General features: G+C 42.9%; 1 protein-coding gene across 4 annotated transcripts in view; it reads left to right on the top strand.

Moving 5' to 3' along the window:
* TMEM178B (transmembrane protein 178B) overlaps window positions 1-17,991 on the top strand; it is a 239,059-nt gene that overhangs the window by 212,029 nt on the left and 9,039 nt on the right. For 2 of the 4 annotated variants that reach the window (XM_027654566.1, XM_027654557.1), the window contains one exon: window positions 4,130-17,000. In XM_027654566.1, coding sequence (XP_027510367.1) covers window positions 4,130-4,380 — 251 coding nt within the window. In that variant the 3' untranslated portion in view covers window positions 4,381-17,000. Of the gene's footprint in view, window positions 1-4,129; window positions 17,001-17,023; window positions 17,274-17,991 lie in introns of those variants that run through there. The other 2 variants (XM_027654585.1, XM_027654575.1) reach the window with 2 other exon arrangements.

The raw sequence follows: 17,991 nt of genomic DNA, 5'->3' as shown, positions 1-17,991 counted from the left end.
AACAGCTACAGCAAAGGGCCCTAACTCATAATCCACACAGAATTAGGCTTTGACCAACAATGACATTACCTTCTCCTGTCATCCCTCTTCTGACTGTGTCTGCCCCTGCAGCAAGGATGGCAGGACCCCAATCTTATACACATATATAGCAAATAAATTCATATCTGTCCTAAAAAAATTTCCAATCTAAATGGAAGGGACATTCAATGTAATAATTAATATTCTTCTGTAATATATAAGAAGGAAAAGCGCAAGGTAGCCAAGAAGTATTTAATAGCTCATGTTCTCAAACTACTGTTGATTATCAGCCCATTAGCAGGACAGGCACTGTCAAAACCAGCCCAAGGAGAAGGGAGGCTACCTGATAAGTAGTCAGGATGGAGGTTTGACTACATGTCAAACAGCAGTTTCTGTGGCACAGGCACAACTTTATATGAAATTTCATCTCTCACCTGACTGAAGCATTTTGCAGTGACACGTGAATTACTTGTCAAAAATGCCACTGTTGCTTTGTCTCATTCATTAGTGTTTTACTTAGGATGAAAATGTGTAAATCCCAGCACAAAGAACTTTGTGTGTTCTGCTTCCCCCAGCTGCTGAAGGAGATGACCTTTATCTCCCCTGTCCAGCTTATATTCCAGCAAGCTCCTATTACCACCTGTCATTCACATTCTGTGTGTCAGTGCCACAGCTGGACCACCAGCCTTCAGCTCTGGTTATCTGCTGGGCCACAGTTACAGGGAGTGTTTTTCACAAAGAAATTAGAGTTTGTATTGCTCTGGCTGCCAGGGGTTCTGAGGCGTTAGTGCACATGTAGGGGGGCACATCACTGACAGCGAGAACTTGACAGGAAAGTGAGTAAGGGTTCACTTTAACTTCTAGAGAGAAAAAGAATTGTAGGGGTGGGGATGCTCATGACTTCCTGCAGTCCTGCTGCCTTTGATGCACCATGTCCGTAGTGCAGACAGTCATGGGCAGGAGTGACAGCCTCCCTCCTCCTGCCACCTCGGCTCCATGTCTTACCTGGACTAGCAGAGGCTTCATTTCCATATGTAAGCTTAGTTTCTGCATTCCTTTTATCCATGACTGTGGCCAACAATCAAGCAATTTGTGTTGTGATTGCCATGAGGAAAAGCTACTGAACAGTCATGAGGAAGTAACCTTACTCAGTTTCCATCAGCAGCCCTCCTGGTGAGAGGCCAGATTAGCTCCCACTTGTAAGTGGGAACTTGCTTGGCTGAATACAAGCAACACATAGGACTCATAAAATGGCCATAAAGATTCTTCCAGGTGGTATAAAATGACATTTTTTGTGTCTGCAATGAATAGCACTGGAGAGGCTGATAACCCTGTGCTGTACAAGACGTCCTGCAGAAGCACAGGGTGGTGACCAGCTGAGGACCGTCCTATGCACTCTGTGACATTGTGCTTGGCAGTCATTGTTTGTCATTGTGGGCTTAGCACATTCTCCAGTGAAGGGGCAGGATGGGGGCAGCCTTTTTTTAAAGAAGTCTCATGCTCGTGATTTGCTTAGTTCTCTAGTGTTTTTACTTGCTCTTTGTTGTTCCTTCCTTAAGGGACAGAACACCCTCAAGCAAGGTGGAGTGCCAACATATTGGGCACTGTTCAAATACAAAGAATAAGCAACATTTGTTGCACTGAAGAGCTTGTGATCAAAACAGCCAAGACAAAGCGTGAAAGCACAGGGAGTATTTGAAATCCAAAGTTATTTCCTTCCCTTTTGTACTTAGCAAATGCGGCTTCAGTCTGGCCACACAGATTTTCCCACCCACCTCTCTTATTTTAAGAGAGCTGAAATTACCATGTTCTTACTAGCAAAGAAAGGCCTTCCCTGTCATTTTCTAACCACAACTATTTGGAATGAACCACGGAGCTTGGTTCAGAGCACAGTGCTTCTGATGCATCCTTTTTTCCCGATCCCACAATGTAGTGCTAGTCATTCTGACACGTCACTCAGGGAACAACCGCATTCTTGACAGACACCTTCATGTTACTGGATAACCTAAGTCACATGGATAACCTAAAACATGGAAAGGGTGTGTGGTTTCTAATCAAACAACCTGATTTTTGAGTAAGGAATTGTGGGAGGGAGACCTCCCCATTTATCCGGCTCTGTGCTTTGAAGTAGTATAGGACACCTTCAAAAGACAGTTCCAGAGCCTGGGATCTCACAAGGCTTTTGCAAGAATCCAGAACCCTGACTGCAGACTAAGAGGGTGCTGGTGAGAGGCAAGAAGGCTGTTTTGATTTAAACAGGCATAGTACCTACTGCAGCAGCTCACTGACCCTCACTGGTACCTGGTGGAACTATCATGAGTCCTTATGAATACCCTGGGTCATCTGGCAGCTACTTATGGTGTTAGGGGAGGCACTCAGAGTTCCCATATCCCCGACTTTAACAACAGAGACTATCTACAAGTGATACTTCAAAAATACACTGGAGAAAAGACAGTCCAAACAGACACAGCAGTGACCAGAAGAAGCAACAGAGAGAGGGCCAGGATGGTGATCTCACAGCAGGTCCGTGACAGAGATTTGCCTGTAGATTCTAGACCTGTGTGATGTTCCTACTAAGTAAAGGAGGTGGGTATGGTGGAAAGTTCACGTATTTTTGGTGGTGTATATATATGCCTGCAAATGTCCCCAGTTTCTGAACCGAATTCCAGGTGAATTCACCAAATAATCTTACCTCTGTCTTCAGAGTGGGGAGTGTCAAATCCATTTTTTTTCATGCAGCTGCAATTAAAAAGAGAAAAGCAGCAGAGAAAGAACAGAAAAACTGCTGCAGAAGAGAAGCAGGAGCAGGGGCAGGAAGGAGTAGAAGGGGGCCAGGGCACCAGAAAACTGGAGCATGTCACTGAAACCAGGCTGGCTGTGACTGCTTTGGAAGATTGTGCTATCTTAGGGATGGGACCAGGAAGAATAGGAGATTCCTCACATGCAGCTGCTAGTGCACAGATGCAGGACATGCTGTGCAGGTAGCACACATCACACACTACTGATCTGGGCATGAACAGCGGGATGACACACGGCACTGACCGTGTGTGTACTACAGCACATGTCCTGTAGGCTGCCTTCCATTCCCAGGGCGCTCCAGGCAACTCAGAGAGGCCCACAAAGGGAGGAATTAGAGAGGAAAAATAAACTACCAACTTTATGTTGACTTGAGTTGTTATCTCTTGAGGCAGGCGTGTAGCATCTGTAGCTATCCATTATTCGGTGTGTGGGTGGCAATTGTGACATTTCAGGAGCTCAGAGTCTAGCTGTGATGAAGCTGGAGGCCAAAGATCAAAATTAGACTCATCTGGGTGGGATAAAGTTCAGCCTCATCTGATACTTGTGTCTTTCCATAACATCACCTGACAGAGTTATGAAGTTTGTCCTCGCAGTGTTCTCAGGAAGAAATAAATGAAATATTGCTGCAGAAATCGAAAACAAGAACAGGATATTTTGAAGATTTTACCAACACTGCACAGGGCATCTAGATTGACTGGAGTCATGCAGAGGGCAGAATCTGAATTTTGTGAAGGATTTAGAGATTTTTACAGTGATATTTAAAAGGAGGCTGTATAATGAAAAGTTCTGTATTTTGATATAAGAAACGTGTGAAGAAAATCTCCCAAGTAATTTCAAATGTACACTTCAACAGAGCCAGAATATGTCAAGTATTTTGTAGTATTCTATGAAATGCATCACTGAAAAATTGGAATTAAACAAAAAATTCGAGCTTTTTTCCCCTCAAAAAAATTTGAAACATGATTATTCACTCTGTGTTTGTCTAAAGCAAAGTTTCAGAAAAATCAATGGTTTCATGAAGCATTCGGGTTCAGCAAGGGAGTGCCCGTAATGAAAAACTGTTCCTATTGAAGTTTCTCCATTGAACTCAGTTCAGCATCAGATCAATATTCAAGGCTCTGGTGGCACTCTGTTCTTTCCCCGTGGAGCCACTAGACTAAGCCGCTTTCTGCACAGACATCTTCCTTTAGGCACTTCCTCACTGCTTGCACCCGCTCCTCTCGGGCAGCTTGGAAATTGATATGTCTGTCACTCTTCTAACTTCTCTTTTGTTTTTTTCCTCCCTCCTTCTCCCCTCCCTGCTCTCCTCCAGGAACCTTCTGCATCATTTCACTGTGCACGTGCGTGGCTGGAATCAACTTTGAGCTCTCCCGCTACCCCCGCTACCTGTATGGACTTCCCGACGACATCAGCCATGGCTATGGCTGGTCCATGTTCTGTGCGTGGGGGGGCCTGGGCCTCACTCTTATCTCTGGCTTCTTCTGCACTCTGGCCCCTTCTGTCCAACCTGTCCCCAGGACCAACCACCCCAAATCTAGACCTGAGAATGGGACAGTGTGCTAAAACAAATAGCAAACAAATACACACACACACACAATACATACATATATATATATATATGTCTTTGTATGCCTATACATGCATATATATGTATATATAATTATAAATATATATAAAATCTCAAATTAATGCCAGTGCCAAGGTAGAGCTGAGTCCAACACGGCACTCACATCTCCACTGGACTCTGTGTTGCTTCATTCTTTCTCACAGCGATGGGAAAGCTTTTCTCTCACATGGCTCTTCCATCCGACTTTTAACTTCAGCATCATACCTTAGAGGTCAAATGAACCTACAGTTGCACTTACCTACTGCCATTTGGGAAGGGGAAGAGGGGATCCATATGGGGAATCTGGAACCAGAATCTGTACAGGACATGGTGGGGGTGGGGGCGCGGGGGGAAAAATGACACAAAAAGCGTGTCCATTGCAACCAGAAGGGAAAATACAAACAGCAAGCAAAGGAGTAAATGAAGCATTTGAGCCACCTCAACAACGTACCTCCTCAAGGCCACTGTCAGAAACCCACCCATTTTCTTTTTCTTTCTTAAAACAAAATGACAGAAAGCCTGTCCTGTCACTGGTTTTGGGGTTTTGTTGGGTTTTTTTCCCTTAAAACACAGAAAACAAAACGGACAAAACATGTGAGGAAAAGCAGACAAGCATTTTCTCTTTGCCTGCCAAACTTTAGAGAGAAGCAAACAAGTAAAAAAAAAATAAATAATAAACCCCCACAGATTTAAGAAAATAAAACCAGAAACAGCAACAACAACAAAAAACTCCAAGAGGACATCTCAGCGGACTTTCCAACAATGCGGTTTTAATCTTCCAGCTGCCTTACATCCAGGCTTACAACTGAGGCTGAACTGCTAGTGTAAATGCAGCAGAAGGCCTTTTGAAAATGCTGTGATACATGTGTGTAGAACTTTTTCTTCCCTCTTCCTTTATTTATTTTTTTTAACAAAAAGAAAAATTTAAAACATTGCAATGTGATTGTCCACCAAACCATCCATGCTGTGTTTGTGGCCCAAGACTGAGGCACCGCAATGGCAGAAACGGGAAGAAATCCGTCAGGTCTGAGACAGCACATCTTCTCTGATGGATCTTGGGATGTTTTTTTTGTTTTCACGGAGCATCTGAGGGTTCAGGATGGTGGATCCAGAGGAAAACCGACTAAGGAGAAGGGAGGTGGGGGGAGCCCTGGCAGTTGTTCTTCCCAGATATTTGCTGGAATGGGATTTCATCAAGTTTCCATTTTGGATGTTTAAGACATCTGGGCAAAAGCCATTGCTGAGGAGGTAAAGGGAGCTAATTTCAGTCAGAGAGAAGTAAGAGATGCCTCTCATTGTGTTCATGTATGCCAAATAAGACCTTCCTACATCTTGTCTTTGGAAACTGGATCACTGGATATCTCCACTCTCCATCTGGGAGAACTGTGTACAGATGGACGTGAAAGGGTCAGATGCAGAGAACAGAGATCCATTTCCCATGAGCTTAAGCATTGTATGATATAACTGTGAATCTGCAAATGGAACTCTCTCTCTTTTTTGGTCTTTCTCTTTTTCCTGCTACTCCTCTCCCTATTGTCTCCTTTTTCCTTCACTCTGCTCTTCCCGTTGTTCAGGTCATAGGTCCCAGAAGATCTAAATGAACAGCTAAGTCTGGAGAGGTGGGTGAATGCCATTAGAGGAAGGAAAGCATTTTGGCTATGAGGACACTGAGTCCTTGCAGGGGACCAGTGGCTCAGGGGAATGTGGGGAAGAAGGGCCAAGGGTGTAACCAAAGGGACTGAAGAAGGATGACTGAATTGCCATATGCAGGAGTGAGGGCACCACTGACAAATATACAGACAAAGGGAGACAGGACAAAGAAAAAAGGTCTCCCCTAAACCAACCCAACCCAACATGCTCTTAATTCAGGGATAGTACCAGCAATCCTTTTGTACATGATAGCTGCATGCCATCATGAGTCAGTAAAAAGTCATCCTCTGCGCCTAAAAAATCTCACAAGGAGAAGGAGGCAACCTATTGAGGCTGTGCCTGCTGCACAGAAATGCAGGTATTAATTTATTAATTTCCAGGTCATACCATTTACTCAAGCTGGCAAGAAACAGTATTGCTTGGTTTAAAAAAATATGGCTAACAAATAATTCTTACACAATAAAATTCCATAGCCAGCTATTCTCCCTGCAGCCCCTCTTCCCCATTACACCTTGTGTGATGATGTTGCTGTATTAACAATACCCCGAGAAATGAAGTTTCTGAAAGGCATGTTGGAGTAGGGTAGATTTGGGGTTCTTTCCTTCTTTCTCAACTACCTAGCTTTTGCTTTTTGTTGTCTACAAATTCCCCAAACATGCCAATGCCAGCTGCTAAGTCAGTGTGTTGCCACTGAAGTGCCATCCCTGTCAACTGAAGTTTCATAATTTCATTTTCCATTAGATGTGACCAGAGAAATTATTTATTTATTCATGTTGAAAATACAAGCCTTGAAGAAACTTCCTTTATAAGTAGATTGGTTTATTTATTTTTTTCTGGCAAGGTTTTCAAATAGAGTGGTTTTGAAAAGTTTTGAAACCATTTGACTGTGCAAGTGCCTACTCGGTAAGGAGGATGATAAATTACCATTGAACAGAAGAAGGAAATTTAAAATAAAAACAGCCTTGGAAAGCTAAATGAAAGCTGAAAGCAGAAAACCAATAACTGGAAACCAGGAAAGACCTATAAAAAATTGTTCATTTCTTTGAGATATGAAAAATTTTGCAAACAAACAACTTCCCATTAAGATATTATTAGGAAAATTATAGCTGTTTCATTAAAACAGCTTTGAATGCAGACTTTCTTCCTCCTCTACAGGGCTGAGTGTGATAGAGAAGGTGTTTCATGTGAATACAGATATCTGGAGTGACCCAGGTAAACCAAAGTGCACAGAGGTATCTAGCTGGAGTCCACCATCAGACCCTGTGGCATGGAAAGCACTACAGAAGCTCCTGTGATGATGTATCCTTGTGTGGTCCATGAGTGCTCATAGGGTGTATTTTTCTACAGATACAGTTTTGAAAGAGGTATAGCAGTAAGATTTAAAGAAATTGAAGTAATTTTGCTGTTTCATGGATTTTCAAAGCTTTGCCTTCTTTCTGCAGCTGGCACGAAAACAGTTTTGCCTTGATGGAGTGATGGTTTACAAGATATATATGAGCCTGTGTGTCCATCTGTGTGTGGCAATGGTGGAAGAGGGTTATGATTATTTTCATTGTCAACAGAAAAGTGTTAACCCCGGATCATTGGGCCAGTTCTGTGATTTTCCACTTGCTATAGCACAGGGTCTGTAAGGCCTTTGTGGCTATGAAGCATCTTAAAAGCTGTGGGAATGTCTGAAGCAGCAGGTGATCACATCACCTTAATCTCCAACTGGATCCCCCAAAACAGTTTGGACTGGTTGTCCAAGCACCAGTTTCCTCATCACTGCTTTAAGTAATGGCAAAACCCCCTTGGGATATTGTGAATTTTCCCCCGTGCTACTCACAGAACTGGGAGGAGTCCCACGTGCTTCCATACCCTTGAATGGGGCTCACAGCCTCACCATGCTTTCTGTTGGCTCCGACTCGTCTTTAGAGCAGGGTTGACTCAAAATACACCTAGATCCAAATTTGTGATGGTTAGTGTCTCCATCTATCCTGAGCCAAAGCACACTCATATCTAGTCTGAGCTTCTGCATTTTGGGGAGGCTTTGAAAAATCCTTCTGAACAGAGATTCAAGCTTTTTGACTAGTGCGTGGTTTCTTAGTTGGAGGAGTAGCTAATTAGAAATCTGTTATCTGTTATCCCAGCATTAAGGGGCTTGACCCCATCCCTCAGAACTGCTCTGGCCAAGTGCCTAGGCATGTGCTTTACTTGGAGCATGTGACTAATCCCCTTAACTTCGGTAGACTATTCATATGCTTCAAGTTAAGAATGTGCTTTCCTGGGTGACATTCAGCTTCCTGCAGAGTCCAGCCCCCGCTCTTCTTTTCCTATCCTCCCCCTGCAGATAAAGTGACACTCTTGTCCTAGCCTGAGGTATCAGCACATGCTTGGCCTCCCTTTCCATGAGATGGAAAGGCAGGGTCCATACCTGGCAGGTTCTTCTTTCCTGCATGTGGCCTTTCATGTTGCACTGCTGGGACAACACTTCTCTGTGCTCCAGAGATCATGGAGTCACTTGACTGCAGTGAACGCAGATATCACAAAACACCCATCCCAAGGATGCAGGATGAATTGTCTCAACCCACTGCATTCTGCAGGCTGATGTTTTGTGTAGGTGACCCTCAGTTATTGTACAGTGACGCTGCCCTGTGACTGCAGCGAGTCAGCTCCAGGGGTTCTGCTGTCCATCCCTGCCAGGGACACTGGATATGAAAGGGGGCTACATGGCAGGAGAACATGTGACATGTGCCCTGCATCTTATGAACTGTATAGGACACCTTCTTCTTCAAGCTAAAGCTGTTCGTGTGTTACATTTCCTGACTCATATTGGCTGCCTGTGTATATCATCTCTCCCTTCTCCCTCTCTGCAAACACACAACTGATCTTCCCTCATCTAAATAAATAGTACAGTCCCTCCAGTTCTTTTTCTAGTTAAGCTTTTTTTCCTTTCATTCTACCCCAGGGACAGTAACAAGTGGATCACAAACCACCAGTGACCAGAGTAATTTCTTTGAAATATTGCTTTTGAAAAGTTGCCATTACTTTTTAGAATGTTATTTCAGCTGCAATAACAAATGAAAGGGAAAAAAACCCACCCCGAGTCTTCTAAACAGAGGATCCTCATCCTCCCAGGATTGAATCTTGAGAGTGTAGGTATTCTGCTGTCCTGTGGATGCAAGTCATTTGGGACCATTTTTGGTACGGCACATTAGCTGTGCAGTTCATTAGATGGTGAATAAAACAACGTTGGTGAGGGAGAGGATTGATATGCAGGGGGTATCTCAGATTCCCAAGCATTCCTGAAAGAACTGTGTCTCCATGGCTGTCCATTTACCCACCATGCAGCGCCGCTGAATCAGGCTCATCCCTGGAGCCCCACTGATAAGCAGAGCTCAGAAGAAAATCACTGTAATCTGTCCTTAATTCTTGAGTGCCAAGCTAACTGCCAGCAGTGAAATGGAGGGAAAATAATATGTTACCAAGTATAGCTTAAATAAAGACATACATTATTCGGGCTCTTTCTTCTGTGTGTCTCTACATAGGCCTAGAAGAGCTACAGGAATGCTCAGGCACATCACAGGAACCAACCCTGTTGGTTTCCTTGACCCCAGGTTTCACACTCTTTCGTGGCCCAAACCACTGTGCTCATCCAGCCAGCAAGGGAAGACTCAAGGTGAAAGACTGAGACAGCTCTGAACGATTGCCAGGTACCACTGAGAGGCAAAGAGTAAAAAGTGTGCATGAAGCACAAGCAGTATGTAAAGATCAGCGATGGATGAATTTCCAAGGTCAGGAACAGAAGTTCAAAAAAGCCTGAAGTTTGATAGCAAACTCCAGGCCAGATCCATAAAATCTTGATTTGGCCAGTCTAAGCTGAAAACTCAAAGCCCAGGGCTCAACTCAAAACTTACAGCCCCACTGTTTGCAGTTATAGCCAGGAATATAATGCATCTATTGCATAGTCCCTTGAAGTCCATAGAAAGATCAGGTGCCTTAGAAAATATTTTAGTGCTGTCTTAGTTAAAAGCAGAAATCGAGTACTTTCACACTCAAAATCTATTCTTTGGCTTTAGAAAGAAAGTCATCAGATGTTACCTCCCCCCCTTCCTGCTTCTCCCCCTCCCCTATTTAGGGTTTCCATTCTGTCTACCCCGCTAACACCCCAATCCTACAGCCCTCTTTGGAGCCATAGTTAGAGATTGCAACATTTTTAAAACAAATTCAGGTGGTACCAGGGGACTCTGACAAGCTCGTTGTTGCCATCAGTGGGAGAACTGGAGCCTGATACAATGCTGTCAGTCTAACTGCTGTGTGCCTTGCACTAGAGTTTAGGAGTTGGAGACAGAGCCTAGACAACTGCCTCAATATAGGCCACAAGAGGGAAATGAAATGCTGGTCACCTCTTTTAAAGCACTCCAGAGTCACAGATCAATTGTCCTTCCTTGTTCAGGGAAGACTTGAAATGAAGATATCGGTCTCAGATAGGTTATCTCCAGGGGAAGGTGGGGGAGTGAAAAAAAGGAAACCCAACAGTAGTTGCTATAGGTAAAAACCGATGGGCATTGGTAGAATTCTGTGAGGACAATCCAATGTCACCTGCAGCATCAGCATCAGTCCCTTCTAGGACTGCATTTTTATATTTTTCCTTCACTGATTAACACTCCCTCACAGTGGCAGAAAGTGACTTCAAAAATTTTCTTGTATAGGGTGTGTACACATGTGCGCCCTCACTCCCCTCCTTCCTTAAACACACACACATGTACATCCCACGTGATGTGGGTGCCAGTGACCTGTAAAAGTGTTCCATGTAGAGTGAAAACACATAGCAAAACACAGCATAATTGTTTTCCATTCTTTAATACTTAGCTCTGGAGTTGCAGTGCAATTCAAATGCCATCTGTGTCCGTGTTAGGTTGTGTGTGCAGATCACATGGAAACCATCTGCTGAAGATACGTGGGGAAGCACAATACAACTGGGATGAATTTGGTTTTCTCCATCAAAATGTGTTTGGAAATTTAGGAAAGAGTTGCCAATGTATCACCTCCAAAGCAGAAACGTTTATGATGCCCTGGTGTAAAAATTCCACCGTGCCCAGAGGCAGTGTCATGGCAGGGCACCACCTAAGTCTTATTTCTGTCCCCAGAGGGTTTGTGCGGGTTGTTGGCTGCATGAGGACCATGGTTAACGCTGCTCAGCACAGCAGGGAGCTTCATATCCTGTGGGTCTAAGTTCTGCCTGTGGCAGCAGGACATAGGAATATCTCTGTAAAGGTAATTCCTTCAAGTGGCCTTGTTATTTTGCCAGCTGGTCAGAAATACCCGATCCTGCAGTAGATGAGATAAAGAGTCAAGCCTTCAAAAACCTGTGGGGTTTTCCCCAGTTTCAAAGTGATATAGACTCCAAGGAGTGTGAGTCAGACATAGCTTAGTCTCCTGGGGCCAGATACACAAAAAAGCCTAAACATCCAATTCCTCCTTAGACAGTGAAAACACTAAATGCCTTTGGTGCCTACATATAGTTTTTTTAAAAAATCATATATGCTTCTAATTTGCTTAAGCTCTTGTGATGTTTTATCTCAAGAAGAATTTTCTTCTGGCTCTAGAGCATAAGGCTGTATTTTTTTTACAAAGGGTTATTCATTAACAATATAGATCATAAGAAAAAGGTTTGAGTAATCAGAACAATAAAAGTGCAGCCTTAGACTATTCAGTTAGAATGTACTGAATTATTTATAACTCCTGGGCACCAACAGCAATCACAGATATCTAATTTAAACTGTTACTATTTTTATTTGGCAATTTCCATCACTTAGAGTGTTTATGGCTATGTATTTGTGGTTTGATCTTTTGCAGAACAAAATTTCCCCTGTTTACATGGAAAAGCATATTTGGGAACTTCTGGAGGTATTTTTTTGTGGTAACTTTAATTATTTTAAAGCATTTTGAGGCCTAGTATGACAAATGTTACAACTTTCAAAACTGTAAACTGTACCTAAAATGGGCTTGAACTTTCAGTTCTTTCTCTAGTAAAATTCCCTTTGATTACAGGTCATTGGAATCAAAGGGAAATTTGCTTCATTAACAGCTGTAAGACTGGGTCCTATTTATGTGTATATGTGATGATGGGACTTACGTAGCGGGAATGTACTTAAATGTCAGCCCACTTGAGGATCTTTTGGATAGACACAGGAACAGTCACTGCTAAGTCACTCCAACTATATACCGATCTCTTTTGTAAAAAACAACCATTATACTTGTGTGTGGCTGAAATAAAGCAGTAGTAAATCTAGCCCTTAGGCTGACACACATATACATGTATATATGTGTATATCTGTATATATATTTGTAAATTTCTGAAAAATGTCCATAGCTTCATGATTGCCTGAAATAACCTGAGGCTGATGTACAGAATTTCAGGCAAAGGACTGTTTCTTTTTCACAATCCTCATTTATCTCAGATTTCAATCAAAACAAACTAAAAAAATACTATTTCCCAGGAAAATCCTCATTTTGCCATTGCACCAGCTGAGGAGGGGTACCACGCTCAAGTCAGCGGCACGCACATCCGCACACGTACATCCAGTCCAAGGACTGGGTCTCAAGGGCTTTTTTAAGGAAAAGAAATGGACTGAAAAAAACAATGGCAGAATTTCTGTTCAGTAGTAGCTCCCTCAATTGACTCACTTGTCCTTTTTTCAGAGGCCCTTTGTAGGAATGCTGTTCTGCACTAGGTGTATGTTCACAAGGAGCACCTTTGTGGGTGACCTCAAGCTACACAAAAGGCTGGGATTTTCTGACCTGCATTTGTCCCCCCTAACCTTAGGCACTTAACTGAGCTCTTTGTGCTGATGGGCTCATTTCTCTTGGTTTCTTGTACAGGTGGTGAAGAGACACAGTCACTTACAGATGGTGACCCAGAAAAACTCACATCTAACTCAGCTGTAGGAGCTCCTTCTCGCTTCATGCAGTGACCACTCACCTCTCTTTGGTGGTCCCAAAATCTTAAAAGATCTTAAATCCTGGTGAGATGAATCGGGTACCTAGTGCAGAAAAGCATCCATACGGAGATCAGCCATGTCCCTGTGCTTCAGGTGCATGGCCTGGGCTCACCATGTAAAACACAGGTTTAATTGTGAAAGGCTGCTGGAACAATAGGAGGTGTTCACTACAGCCTTCCCCTCCCAAACTGCAACATGACTGTAAAGGACAGGGCTTGCCCCAAACTCTGGGTGTAGTATTTGAGGTGAGTTCCTTGTCGCGTTCTCCAGGCACAGACGACTGGGTGGTCCCAGTGCTGGAGGTCAGAGATCTCTGGTCTGAACTCTTCACCTTTCTCTGTCAGTCATAGGCATTGCTGAAGCAGTTCAAAGAGTGAATTTACATCTTAAAAGTTTGAATGGCTGAGCAGTTCAAAGGTTAATTTCTTGCTCTGTCCCCAAACTGGCCTGAAAAAGTCATCTAGCTGGTAGTGATAATCAAAAAATTCTCCTCCAAGGTACAGTTTGGGTAGTTTCATATTCTTTCTTTCAATGTTAATAACTGCTTTACAAACAGCTTACATGGAGATTAAAGAGATTGCAATTTCATCCCTTATTGTTGGGATTATAGTTGTCATCAGAAAAACCAAACTGAGGACTCAACAAGAGAATGAACTGTGACTGTATTATTCAGAAAGCTGCTCTGACAAGGCTGAACATACGTCTCCATCTCATGGTGAGAGTCTCTCAGAGCCAAAATTTGGAATTGCATATTGATAGGCAGCCTGGCTGGAAGGATCAGCAATTTAATCTAGTACAAGAACTCTGGAACTCTTGTATATTCCCATATTTTACCTGAATAACGCAAACACAGAGGAGTGGGAAACGTAAACTGATTTCTGAAAACTCTAGGGCTAAGTGAACTTTGGATCTTGTGTCAATGTATGGTCACTACTATTTGTTTCTACAGCTAAATTTAAGTCAGTGACTTGACAATTTTCACCCATCTCTCAGACCAACTTAATTTTTAAAAATACTGTTAAGAGGGACTTCAGCTGGCCTGCAGGGACCTGTAAAGTACTGTGTACCAGTGCTTAAGGAAAGACTTTATCTAGAATGTGGAAGATAAAGCTGAGTTCCAGGGATCAAATGTTATTTTTAACATGGTACCACCCTGCCCAAGCTGTAGTGTATCATCCTGACATTCTTCTCCTGTTCTCCCTTTCCCTTTTTTGAGGAGTAAGATATGTATCTCTCTCTCCCTCTCTTCTTTTTCCTCCCCATGTGTGAGAATATAGACATACTTCCTGTAAAGACATTTTTCTCTGAATCCCATTCCATACCAGCTCTTGCATATGTGACTGTTTTGTTATTTGAGATGTCTGTGAAAAAGAAATAAAGGCTTTAAGAGTGAACTCTGGAAATGAGGAGGAGCTTGAGAATAAATCAAGTTTAAGGATGCAGCACCATTTTCTGCAAGACTTTTCAGAATGTTCTTAAATTCTCGTCATCACCCTCCTGCCCTCCCTCTCTGTGAGAGGAATGAGGAGGGTTCTGGAATGTGAGACTCTCAAAGTTTGCTCTTTCAACTGTTGACTCACGGTATCCCACAAGGGTTTTGCAGAGTTTTCAGAGTTTTACTGTCAAAGAAAACCTCCTTTTAAAAGGTGATGAAGTCAATGCCCAACATCACATGGGAGGAGGCTCTAAAGGGTGATTCTGTCCCAGTTTATCTTTCTGTCCCATTCTTTACAACAGCCCTGTGTGTCCAGCCATGCATATTCTCCTCCCTGCTGGGTTCACTTTGCCAAGAGTGTATCTTGCCAAGAGAGGCCTGCCCTGACCCCTCACCTCCCTGATGCACTTGGATTATCTTCTTGGATAATTTTCCACTTACTCTTATAAAAACCTGTCTCACCTCCTAGTGAAAGCCATAACCACTCCTGTGACCCTGCTGCAGAGAGGGAATGCACAGGTTCCTGTGGGACAGCAGCAACGCCTGGCACCACAACGATGCTGGGGCTAAGGCAGGGGGACAAGTGGAGCTCCCATGGTCACCTGACATCAGAGAGCTACAGTGTCACCCTCCAGTGCAAGCCCCCGTGCTACTCTTGAGCCACTCGGCCAGTTCAGCGTGTGGGTCTGACTCCTTGCTGTCTCCCACTTGTGCCCATGGCAAATGGCTGCAGATGTGGCAAAACACTCCTGTGTGAAGGCATGAGCATTTCACACAAGAGTCAGTGAGAAATCAGACTCACTGGACTCCCCTCTGTCCACAGTATGTGCATCTCATGCAGATACTTGCTCTTTAGGATATCTTCTGCCCCAAGTAATATTCACCCTAACCATGAGATACCACACTGCCAAAAGTTTTTGGAGGGTTCCCCTCTCCTGACTTCCTCATTGGTCCTTTTTTCCTTATGAATTTTTTTATTCTTGCTCAGAAATGAAACAACTCCCATAATCATCCTTTGATGAGGAGAAAAGTAGCAATCATCACTGTCTCTAATTGATAGCTTGGGAAGCTTAGGATAATAATTCACTTAAATGCCTGCAAATTGAAGTATGTCAGCACTTTCCTAGGACATTCCCGAGTACAATAATATGACTGGTACAAGACATTTGTCATGTGGGTATGTCTTGGCCAGATGTTTATGTTTCCTCTAAGTGCAGTACGCACACATCAAAACTGGATTAGAAAAGATCTAGTATGCCACAATACTCAGGCGTATTCAGAGAAATGCGGTGATACATTGCATTTATCTGGCATATTTTCTCTTCAGAAAATTTTACAAGTATGAGTCACATCAGACCTGTCTGAGGTAGGTAGGTATTTTAGCCATTTTGGAGATGGGAAGCCAAAAGCCTGGGAAAAGACCAGATGTTTAGTGATTTGATGCCCACTCACAACTTCTACCAGCTGCAGGTGGAGCCTTCTGTTTTCAGCACTTTTGAAAATCCAGACTGTAGCTGGTTTATTCAAATCTGCAGTGGCTGTAAATATGAAACCCAGGATTAGGACGCTCAGGATCCTGACTTCTTCAGAGCACTGCTACAGAGCTTTGATCTCACAAAGCACTTGCCTAATTTCAAACATAAAGGTCCCATTAAGGATGCCGTGCTCAAAGCTAGGCACATGCCTAAGTGCTTTGCTAGATTGGGAATTACATTGAAATATATTAAACTTTAGCATATTTTGAAAAATCCGAACCAGTGTCCATTTCTGATTATGTTTTGGGCACTGTCGAGGATATGATTTTTGGGTAGTAGCATCCATTTGTCAGAAGTAATTGAGAGTGACATGTCCTGCAAGGTTGGGACTTTTGTGCTGCTGCAAGAGGCAAAGTGGCTCCTGTGGCCATCGGTGCTAACAATACATCACAACCACTGACTATTGCGTTAGGTCCTTCTGGTGAGATGTGAGTGTGGTGGCTAATTTCACAAGTAATGTGACATCTTATCAAGTGTGTTGTACTTTTCCATTTCTTCCTGTAATCTGTTGCAGCAGAGGTGAACAGAAGTTGTTTAAACGTGGAACAACCCCAAATTTCTTGTTCTTTTAATCCAAGGTGCTAATCTGCAGACACACGGGTGTTTGTGTACATGCATCGGTGTTTGCAGGACTGTAGCCCTGAAGGAACATTTTAGTGGCAGGGTTGAGATCAGGGAACTAACAGGGGGAATGAACAAACCCCCATAACTTTGAAAGACAAAAGTTGCAGAAAGCATCACAGGACTTTGCCAAAAAACTGGCTACATCTTACAATTTTCCTTTCCTTTTTATTTTGTTTGGTTTTGGTTTTATCCAGATTGGCACAGAATATTGTATTTCCATCAATTAAAAACGTGTCTGGTAACTAACTAAACAACTTGTTCATGGAAAATTAAAAAATAAATAAGTAAACTGTCAGTTGTGGAATGTAAACTGATTAAACAAATAAAAAAAATCATGTTGTGTGTTTTAAGCGGCTGTGTCTGCTTGTGTCAGGAGTGGAGCTGGGCACCTCTCACCAATGCCCACACTTGGCTGAAGGATGGAGGACAAAGAGCATAACTGGAAGGTGGGTGGCCTCTGAGCTATAGGGTAGTGGAAATGCTCTTTTAAAACCAGCAGTAATGAAGATTAGATGGCTTCTGATCAGAAACAGCATACGAAACATTACAAACACAAGCAGTATCTCAACCTGACTATTTATGAGGAGGTTTTCTGCCTGCCATAGAAAAGATTGATTCCTGCTGGAGCCTTGGTGTTAGAGTATTGCATGTACTCTAAGTACTCTAACACCATGAATCTCTTTGTGTGTTGAAGTCTGTGATTTGATTGAAATGTATAAAGACATCACAGTAGTTCAGCTCCCACCTTCCCCCAGTAAATAAACAACTAAAACCAAATATGGAATACAGCCTGTCGGGTTTCTAGTGCTCAGCTGTGAGGGCTTTGGGAAACCTGGCAGGCACAGCTCTGCACTGATATTAGTGCTTCCTCATTGCACTTGTATCCTCAGGCCAACAACAGCACATCGGACACGCATTTTCTGTACAGCTTGGAGTGTGCAACTAGAGTCGGGCTGCAGGTGTCCCAGACTGAACACCCAAAGGTCAGGGTATTCATAACAAATGGAAAGGTACAAAAACTACCTCAAATGTATAAAAAAAGAAATGAAAAGAAATAAACAAAAGTGCTTGCAACTGTCCTAGCAGAAGAAAAGCAAAAGAGTAGGTAGAAGAGAAAACCACAACTTCATTTCTTTTTCAATCAGTGAGTTTAAAATGAATTAACCTAGAACTAAGCTATTACAAAAAATGATGGCAAGGCATTTTTAGTACACAATTATTTTGTGGGTTATGGTGTTAAATATTAAAACTGTCTGTGTTGGCTCTTTTTACCTGATTTAGGCATTGTACCTCTCAAGACCTGACAGTCAAAAATAAGGAGGCACCTAAAACATCCTGACA

Source organism: Corapipo altera, unplaced genomic scaffold (assembly GCF_003945725.1).
Source record: "Corapipo altera isolate COAL_440 unplaced genomic scaffold, ASM394572v1 1, whole genome shotgun sequence".
NCBI classification, from domain to species: domain Eukaryota; kingdom Metazoa; phylum Chordata; class Aves; order Passeriformes; family Pipridae; genus Corapipo; species Corapipo altera.
The sequence above is the reverse complement of the archived record's forward strand: the minus strand, read 5'-3'. Positions and strand labels throughout refer to the sequence as shown.